This window comes from Zonotrichia albicollis, chromosome Z, assembly GCF_047830755.1.
Source record: "Zonotrichia albicollis isolate bZonAlb1 chromosome Z, bZonAlb1.hap1, whole genome shotgun sequence".
Classification (NCBI taxonomy): Eukaryota; Metazoa; Chordata; class Aves; order Passeriformes; family Passerellidae; genus Zonotrichia; species Zonotrichia albicollis.
The window spans coordinates 84948396-84958407 of NC_133860.1; the positions used below are offsets into that span (position 1 = coordinate 84948396).

Below are 10012 nucleotides of genomic sequence, written 5' to 3' on the forward strand. Positions count from 1 at the left end.
CGCAAGTAGTAAGCGACAAGAAAATGAAAGATACTGGGTCAAACAGAGAGGGGGAAATGTGGGAATCCATAAAGTTAGAGGGTTTTTAGGAAATGGTTAAAAAAGAGTATTTAGGCCTCAGGATGTGGCCCGAAGTTCTGTTACAGAAGAAAATTTTCCCAAGCAAGCAGAAAAGTTTCCCAAGCAGTAGACGTGACAAATAACAATAGGACTCTGTAGATTTGGCTTTAGGATGGCAACAAGTTTATTTAATGTATATCTTTAGAAGGTTACTGTGAATAGAGCTCTGTTCTTTGTCTTTTATGAACCAGTCTTTGTTTTAACTACTCTTACGTATGTTTTATAAGATTGGATGGAAAGCTTGTCAATATGTGCGCAGGGGCGTGAACGGCCCTGGAATCCGGCTATCTGGTGAGGGGCGAAGGCCAGGGCCCCTGCGCATCAGAAAACAGCCCCCCTCGGCGGCTTTGGCCTCGGGCTGAGCTGGGGGGATAGCTCGGAGCAGCGCGGTGAGAGACGAATCAGGAGGCGACCACTTGCTGGGGGTAAAACTGTCGGTTTATTACAGAAGAACCAACAAAGAGGGGAAAAAACCCAGCAAATGGCCCCGAACAAGGGGCAGGAGAGGGTTTTAAGGGAAAAGGGGGGAAGAAGGCAGGGAAACCCGGCTATCCAATAGAAATACATATTTGGAGGTACGAAACATAACTGATACACTAAAGTAACCAACTGTTATAAATCATAGGAGGGGCTCTGGGGCTACAGCCAACCATACCTCCCAGAGAAAGGAAAATTCTCGAAACCTGGGAGGAGAAAAAGAGTGATTGACTGACCCCAAGGAGGAAACAACTTTCACTTTATAAGAGAAACCAAGGGAGGAGCAGTTTCATTTCCATAGCAACATAACTGGCAGGGTAGCAGCAGGAAGTAATACAGAAAATGGGGGGAGCAAACTAACGAACTTAAGAACACACCACAGCATCTCCCCGTTTCTTATCAAATAAAATTAAAATTTTCTATGCAACTCAAAAGGAAGGTGTCTGCGGCTTGTCCTGCCAATCTTCGCTTTCTTCGAGCTGGAGTTCGCTAGCCCACTTACGTTCTTGAGGCAGCTCTGTGGATTCCTCTTCATCTGAATCTCCTCCGGCTTCTGAGGAGAGGTCCTCCAGCTCAAAATGTTCCTCCAGAGGAAGTGCGGCATGATTGACAGTCGTTGAAGTGGCTTTAGCTATTAGTCCTTTGATCAAACTACGGATCAGTACGATCAAAATGCAAAATACAATCAAGCTCAAAACCACTTTACAAACAGATTTTAACACCGAACTGGCCCACCCGCTAAGGCCCCAACCCTTGAATATGTCCCCCAGCCAGTCTGATGTCTCTTGCCTGACCTGATGGACGAGGTCTTGGAGTTTTTTGATGGAGTGTCTGGCGTCCTCGGCCCGAGAGGACAGGTTCAGACAGTAGAGGCCCTCAAACTCCTCACAGTGATGGTGATGGAGCAGTAGTAGAAAATCTATTGCTGCTCTGTTTTGGAGCGTTGCCTTCCTTGTAATTTCCTCGTCCTTAAGGAGGTCGTATAACGCGGCTGAAGTATAATTGGCTTGTTTAACCACCCAACACTCCAGGCGGCCCAATTCACCCAGAGATTTCGCCACCGATAACCATGGCAATAAAATGGTAAAGGCGACGGATTTAGAATGAGACCAATGGGTAACTTTACCATCACAATCCTCAGTGAGATCTTTAAGATCTCTTTTAGATCTGGCCAATTCGGATGTGATGTTATTCCTTTTCCAATTGATAATTTGGGTGATGTTGGGGGTAAACAGCGTCAGCCGGCCAAATGTGCACGGCCCTCCGATCAGACCAGAGGGGATGCCTGCCCACGCTCGATCGCCACAAATCAAGAACACCCCCCTGGGAAGGGCGTAAGGGGTCCGCTTGGTAGAGGTGGGGCCCATGATTTTTAGAACAGCGCGGCACCACTGGCTCGCTTGATATTGTTTCTTTGTTTGCCGGACCACCTCACTGCCCTCATATATGGGGGCATAACTATATTCAAACTGAAAACAAATTGAGGAGTTGGCGGAACCGAGTAGATGCAGTTCTGTGGGCTCGGAGGGCGCAGGACTGAGCCTAGCTACTCCACTTCTCCAGGCATTACTGGGTTCAAAACCGGGGAGGAAAGTTAGGCTCTGGGCCAAAACGGGGGAAAGGGCAGACTGGAAGGCAGGGGGGAACTCGCCTGGGGAGAAAGGGATCCCCACAAGGCAAGACGACATCGGGTCCTCTGCTGCGCCGGTGTCGAGGCATATACTGTCCTGTCCTAATGATTGGGCCAAGGCACGCCAGACGTTGATTTTTGGCTGGGGGATGACCCACGGCTCCGCAGGTGGCAGAAGGAATCCGCAGGTCATCAGTACGGTCAACAACAAACAAGGATTGAGAGCCAGCGTAGTCAATTCGAAGACCATTCGGGGAGATAAAACTGAAATGAAAGGAGAGCCGTAAAAGTATGCAGGATTCACAGATATGGTTCCTCTCCAAACAACCAATTTAAGTAAAACTCACGAGGGGTAATGGTTGGAGCCGGGGCGAAAAAGGAGGAAAGGTGGTATAAAAGATCAAGGGGTGGAGGAGAAGCTGGGGGAGAGGGTTCTTCAGTAACTGGAGTGAGATCTGGAGAGAATGAGGAGGGTTGATGGGATAGTTTCTTCCGCCGACGCCAACATGCTTGCCGGACCTGTGGTACTGCCTCCTTCTTGATCCCCTGCTTCGGGACGAAGGGCCTGACCCACTTAGATGGTACCCACTTGGGACCCGAGGGAGTGGACACGCAGGCATATCCCCTCCCCCAAGTTACCAGGTCAAAGGGGCCCTCCGTCTGCCAGGTCTCCGGATCTTTTACAAGAACCGGTGGCCTGGTTTTAGGCTGCAGCTGCTGGTGACTGCCGAAATGTCGGACTATCGGAGGGTTTTGGCTGTCAAAAGAGCAATTCAGGAAGTTGAGTGTGTACAATGCCCTTGATAGCCGGACTTGGGGGGTCTCTGCCTTCATCGTCGGTAGTTGCCGGGATAGGACCTTCTTAAGGCTCTGGTGAGCTCTTTCCACCATGGCTTGGCCTGTCGGGGAATAGGGGATGCCGGTTTTATGCACTATTCCCCATTGCTGCAGAAAGCTTTGCAGCTCCTTGGAAACATACGCAGGGCCGTTGTCTGTTTTTAAGGTCTTAGGGATGCCCAAGACAGCGAATGCCTGGAGCAGATGCCTCTGAACATCCGCTGCCCTTTCACCTGTGTGGGCAGAAGCATAGATCGCCCCGGAGAAAGTATCCACTGAGACGTGGACGTAACACAATCGGCCAAAAAATGGAATGTGCGTTACATCCATCTGCCACAACTCGCAGCTTGCCAAACCCCGGGGATTAGCCCCTGAGGCTATGGTAGGCATTTGATCTTGCTGGCATTGGGGACATGTGGCCACTATTGCCTTGGCCTGCTCCTGCGTCAGATTGAACTGACGAACCAGGCCAGGGGCATTTTGATGGAACAGTTGGTGGCTGATTTTAGCCTGACCGAACACATCTGGGAGGGGGGCCTGCGAAACAGCAGCCGCCGCTAAAGAATCGGCGCGACGGTTTCCCTCCGCAATGAACCCAGGTAGATCTGTGTGTGATCTCACATGCATGACATAGAATGGATGCTCGCGGTTAGAGACTAACTCGACGAGCCTATTCAGCAATTCAAATAATCTCTTATTAGTGATCTCTTGAAGAACAGCTGACTCAGCTCGAGACACTACACCTGCGACATACTCAGAATCTGTGACCAAATTGAAAGGTCCAGGGAATTTCTGAAATGCCCTGACGACTGCATCCAACTCAGCAACTTGTGGAGAGCCCTCTACAACAGCAACATCGGACTCCCACTGCTGAGTCTGAGGATCCTTCCAAGTCATCACTGACCTGTGGGATGCTCCAGACGCGTCAGTAAAAACTGTCACAGCATCCAGTGGCTTCTTGCTCTGAACCTTTTTCAACGAGAATTTAAACCCCGAATTGAATAATTTGTGGGACGGCCGATTTACTGTGATGCGCCCAGTGTAGCTGTCGAGTGCAAACTGAAGGTATTCATTAGTTTGCAGCAGTTCTTCAAAGATTTTTAGTTTAAATCGGCCCGATTCCAATTTAATTGGGATCTGTATGCATGAGAAATCACAGCCCGCAAGCTCTCTGATCCTCGATCTTGCTTTGAGAATCAGTTCTGCTATCAACTCCTGTGGCCGTGTCATTCTTTTGGACCTATGGTGGCTCAGAAAGACCCACTCTATAATTAAGAGCTTGTCTCCTAATCCTTGGTCCTTCAGACTAACATCCCATTGATGTATTATGCCATGAAGGTGTGGCAATTTTCCCAGTATAATAAATTTGAAAGGCAGGCCCGGATGGTATCGGTGGGCCTGCCTGGCCGAAATATCCTTTTGTATTTTCTCCAGAGCTACCTGTGCCTCTGGGGTAAGAGTCCTAGGAGAACTAAGCTCCTCTCCCCCTTTTAACAAATCGAAAAGAGGGGCTAAATCTTCGGTTGAAATGCCCAACCAGGGTCTCACCCAATTTAAGGATCCACACAGTTGATGGGCATCTGCTAGGGTCTGGACCTTTGTCCGAATTGCCAATTTTTGCGGCACAATTGTCCGCTTTGTAATTTCGAGGCCCAGGTATCTCCAAGGTGGCACCCGCTGAATTTTGTCCTGCTGGAGCTCGAACCCTGCAGCAGCCAACGCATTGGTTGTCAGGTCAAGCGCATGGGCAAGCAGACTGTGGTCGGGCGCACACACGAGGATGTCGTCCATATAATGGTGAACAATGACGGCATCCCCGAGGGCTGTACGAATGGGTGACAGCAGCGAAGCGACATACCACTGGCAGATCACAGGGCTGACCTTGAGGCCCTGCGGAAGCACCCGCCAATGATAGCGCTTGGCTGGGGACTCACAGTTGATGGACGGAACTGTGAATGCAAATCGCGGGGCGTCCTCCGGGTGAAGGGGAATTTGGAAAAAGCAATCTTTTATATCAATCACAGCTAATTCCCAATCTCGGGGGAGCATTGCTGGGGAGGGCATCCCTGGCTGAAGGGAACCCATGTCAATTATTAATCTATTAATTCGGCGAAGATCAGTCAGGAGCTGCCACTTATCCTTGTTAGGCTTTTTGATGACAAACACTGGGGAGTTCCAGGGTGACATGGTCTCTTCCAGGTGGCCTTTCAACAACTGCTCCTGAACTAGCTCGTTGAGTGCCTTTAGTTTTTGCTTGTTAAGTGACCACTGCTTGACCTGTACTGGTTTATCTGAAAGCCAATTCAGTTTCCAGGTCCGGCACTCCTCAGTGGCCACCACCCGAAAAACCTGGGGAGCTGTCGGGAGATCGATTTTGGCCCCCCACTGGGCTAAAAGGTCCCTTCCCCAGAGGGGCTCTGTATAATCTAAAACGAACGGGCGTATAGAGGCCAATTGCCCGTCGGGCCCCTTAATTTGCACAATGCTCTTTGATTGGTTTGCCAATTGGAGGCCCCCAACACCAGAAATCGTGCCCGCTGCGCTTTGCAGGCCCCAATGCGACGGCCATTCCCGGGAGGGAATGATCGTCACATCTGCACCCGTGTCCAAAAGACCCCTCACTAATTTCTTGTCCCCGCCCAATGAAAGTTGACATGTCAGGCGGGGCTTCTCCCTCCCTACCAACTGTGTCCAGGCCACGGTCGGAGGCGAGTCCTTCTCCGTCGGGCTCGAGCAATGGTCTTTATCTGGCACAGGAATAGCCTGAGCAATGACCTGTCCCTTAGGGAGGAAAAGCGGGGGTCGGACACAATACAGCCCTACCGCGAAGTGGTCCCGGTCGGTAGTTACCAGACCAGGGACTATGTGGATGTCTCGCGGTGTGTGCTTTGTGTCTCCGACAACGGTCCACCTGCATCGTCCCAGTTTCCTCCAGCGACCCGGGTGTTGCAAGTCGACAGACACCAGCTGCAAATTACTGCTAGGGAGGTAAATGCTCCTAGTTAGCTGCAGCCTGTAAGGGGAAACAGAGGACATGGTGTTAAGTACAGGTTTGGGCAGAATATCACAGGTAAAGTGTTTCGAATCCGATAGGTGCGTCAAATCTGGCAAGGTGTGCGGCGGTTCTCCCTCATTTCTTCTCTCCCCGGATGATGATAAACAGCCCGCCACATTTCTATCCACGCGCAGGGAGGGACTGCGCTCCAATCCTAGTTTTTTTTCTTTTCATTCTCCTCCTTTTCCCGCTTCCGCCTCCATTCCATGTAGTCTTGCCGCATAGGGCACTGTGGCATCCAATGTCCCACTTTACCACAGAGATGACAGGGATGGGTTGCCGATGTTCTCTTGCCCGCCCCAGGTGTTGGAGGGCCGGCAACGGGGGCAGCTTCTCCCTCTATGCAGTCCTGCATGGGGCATTCAGTAAAAGCCACGGAAGCCCTTTTAGACCGTGATGACAGGGAGACCTGACGCACCACAACATCTATCATGGCCTCTACTGTGGGTCTAGGACTACGAGGGAGAGTTTTTATAGCTTTGCGGCACTCTGCGTTTGCATTGCTATATGCCATTCTTTGGAGCATCATTTCCCTGTCATCATCCCGGAGCGCCTGTGCTTCCACATATCTGTAGAGGCGCTCCATAAATTCCATGTATGGTTCATGCTCTCCTTGCAAAACCTCATCATCCTCCCATTGGGAAGTAACTACTTCCAGCTTGAAGAAAGCTCGTTCAGCTGCTCGGGCCGTCTCCATCAGCTGGGAGGGGAATAAAGCTCTGGCTTGTTTTGCCCCTTCTGCCCACTGCCTTTCACCCAAAAGATGATCAAGGGAAATTATCAAACCATCTGCATCATGGGACAGGGCCGGATTACCCCAAAGACTCGGGAGTACCTCCGATATTTCCCTCCCCCATTCCCTCACCCAGACTCTGAATTCCATAGGCATTATAAGGCTGGAGAAGAGTGCCCTCAGATCTGCCGGAACTAAATCTCCCTGGGAAAGGGTATTATGTAGCAAACCCCGGAAGTATTCTGACCTTCGGGAGTAGTCTTTCTGTGCCTTGCACAACTCTTTAATTCGTGCCTCCGCTAAGGGCACCCATCGAGCCTGAATTGTTCCCTCTCCCCCCAGGTTATAGGTAACCGGGGCCGCTTCTAGTAAAGGCATTTGCTGTGGCTTGTGGCCAGGCACTGCCCCCCCGCCCTCCGTAGGCACTGCCCCCCCCCCCCCCGAAGACACCCCGTGGGAATCGGGGGGGAGGGAGTTGGAACCGAAACTGGAGGAGGTTGAGGCGGGGTTTGGCGCTGACGTAAGGGGAGGGAGTGTGCAAGGCCATCCACCCCGCTCCCCCCCCTGGGCAGCGTTGGGAGGCGGAGGGGAAAGCGAAAGTGAAGCGGGGGAGGAGGGAACGGGAGGCTGAACCGGGGGAGAAGTTTGAGAGGGAGCTGAAGGTTGGGTGCCAAGAACTGAAGGTCTCTCAGAGTACGGAGGAGCGAGCGGGACGGGGGGAAGATACGAGGGAGGGGGGATTGGGCAAGGGCTGTGTTCAGGGTAAAGGAAAGGGTTGCCGCTTGAGAGAAAAGGGGTAGTAGAAGAAGAAGAAGCTCTGTTGCCATCTTCAACGGTGCTAAAACGAACAGACTTAGGGGTTACAACCGGGGACTCGGGAACTGGGGTAGAGGGTGAGGATATAGGGGGAGGAGCTTGGCCAGGGCTCCTCCCACGGGGAGGCTGAGCCGGTCGAGAGGGAGCAGGGACAGCATGGAAACCCTGCTTTTTGTTGGCCTTCAAAATCCCTCTAGAGGGCTCATGCCTATGGGGAGAGGGAGAGGGTTGGGGGGTAAGGGAAGCCGAACGGGGGGATCGGGGACAGGCAGGGCTTTTCTTAAGTTCCCCGGACGAAGAGAGTGTTTTGAGCACTCTGTTCGCCCAAAATGCCACAGTTGCTAATTTTGTCTCCCCAGAATCAACTGCTTGTTCCAATTTTGCCAAAACGGCAGTCCAAAGGTGTGGCTGTTTTGCAAGTTCTGGGGAAATTTCAGGGAACTTAGAAAAGATCCACTTAGTTAAGAATTTTAATTCTTGCTTGGGGGCCTTCTGGCCACCTCCAAGCAGTATACTCTTTAGAATATAATAGACCTCCTTCTGGGATTTTCCCAAACTAGCACCCATAAGTGCCTTTATAGTACAGGAACTGCCAATACTATAAAGGGGGGAAAATTCCTCTGATGGTACAAACCACCACCTGAAAACAACAGAAAGCCACTTTCCACCAGCCCCTGCCTCCCCCCTACTGTCCCCAAGTCTGGGGCTTCAGTAAAAGGAAAAAAAAATTCAAGGAAAGAGGGTGGAAGGGTGGGTCCCCAAGGCAGGGCATGCACCCCCAGGGAAATTTTAAAAAGGCAAGGGGGAAAGTCGGAAAGGTCCCCAAAGCAGGGCCCGACCTTACCTAATCCGGTGGCAGCAGCAAATGATGAATCAGGAGGGGTATTTTCGTCTCCGGAACCGTCCTCTCTGGGTGCGAGGGTTCCCGATTCCGATCCTACAGGGAGTGCCGCTCCTACAACGGAGCCTGCCCCCCCCCGAGGTAGTGCAGCGTCCACTGGAAACTAAAAATTCCACTTCCGAGGGGTCTGTTTTGATTATTTCAGGCCCCAACGTTGGTCCGCCACTCTGCACGGGGGCGTGAACGGCCCTGGAATCCGGCTATCTGGTGAGGGGCGAAGGCCAGGGCCCCTGCGCATCAGAAAACAGCCCCCCTCGGCGGCTTTGGCCTCGGGCTGAGCTGGGGGGATAGCTCGGAGCAGCGCGGTGAGAGACGAATCAGGAGGCGACCACTTGCTGGGGGTAAAACTGTCGGTTTATTACAGAAGAACCAACAAAGAGGGGAAAAAACCCAGCAAATGGCCCCGAACAAGGGGCAGGAGAGGGTTTTAAGGGAAAAGGGGGGAAGAAGGCAGGGAAACCCGGCTATCCAATAGAAATACATATTTGGAGGTACAAAACATAACTGATACACTAAAGTAACCAACTGTTATAAATCATAGGAGGGGCTCCGGGGCTACAGCCAACCATACCTCCCAGAGAAAGGAAAATTCTCGAAACCTGGGAGGAGAAAAAGAGTGATTGACTGACCCCAAGGAGGAAACAACTTCCACTTTATAAGAGAAACCAAGGGAGGAGCAGTTTCATTTCCATAGCAACATAACTGGCAGGGTAGCAGCAGGAAGTAATACAGAAAATGGGGGGAGCAAACTAACGAACTTAAGAACACACCACAGCAAATATGTCTTGTTTTGGTGTGATTGGTCGAAATCTAAACTGAGATGGTTTTATGTCATTCCGTTTTACCCCACCTTCGGGGACATTTTCCTTTAGGCCAGCATGCTGTTAACATCTAACAATGTTCTGAGGCTGATGTACTAATAAACAAAAAAGGCTGGTCTGAATTTGTCCAGTGTGGTCCATATTTGGACTTTTGCCGCGGCAAGTGGGTTCCTCTCTTAAGACGTGGGTTCCTGAAACCATTGGATCTATAGCTACCCTAGTGCTCGTCAAGAAGCCATTGAGATCTTGCAGTGAAAGCCAGCCCACACAGGAGATCTGTGCTGTAAATGCCTAAAACCTGCAGGATGTAGAAGGTAGATTATGCATTTTCCTCTCAAGTGCATGGCAGCGGGCCTGTCCCTGAAGTGCTGGAGTTTAGTGCCTCAGCTCCTAAAGACAGCTTCTTCTTTCATCTTGATTAACAGGACAGATAGCCTTGTAGTGCAGATGGCTGGCACAGAGACTGATTTTGTACAGCCCTTTGAAGAGTTCTCTTGACAGGAAACAAAGCACGGGGAGATTCATTTCCAGGAGAGAAGGACATCTTCCCTACCTTTCAAAAGTTTTTTTTTTCCTTTGGGGGCACATGGAAAACACCTCGTGCTCTCTATTTGTCCTGTAA

The 10012-nt window shown here is 51.2% G+C and overlaps 1 protein-coding gene across 3 annotated transcripts; it reads right to left on the reverse strand.

Annotated features, from left to right (window-relative positions):
- Positions 1-384: 384 nt before the first annotated feature.
- On the reverse strand, positions 385-9346 carry LOC141727122 (uncharacterized). 3 transcript variants are annotated; one of them, XM_074532988.1, is made up of 3 exons: positions 8513-9346; positions 5915-6077; positions 385-3126 (listed from the first exon to the last, which is right to left on the reverse strand). In XM_074532988.1, exon 3 carries the CDS (start codon positions 2475-2477, stop codon positions 1026-1028), a length of 1452 nt encoding a protein of 483 aa, XP_074389089.1. In that variant the 5' UTR covers positions 2478-3126; positions 5915-6077; positions 8513-9346; the 3' UTR covers positions 385-1025. The 3 variants fall into 3 exon arrangements, with proteins under 3 accessions (XP_074389089.1, XP_074389091.1, XP_074389088.1); XM_074532990.1 differs by lacking the exon at positions 8513-9346 and having other exon boundaries at positions 5976-6188; XM_074532987.1 differs by lacking the exon at positions 8513-9346 and having other exon boundaries at positions 5915-6188.
- Between the last annotated feature and the right edge of the window lie 666 nt (positions 9347-10012).

What these genes read in the sequence shown, in the direction of transcription:
- LOC141727122 (XM_074532988.1), bottom strand. Translation starts at nt 2,477, where the DNA reads ATGGTCTTCGAATTGACTACGCTGGCTCTCAATCCTTGTTTGTTGTTG.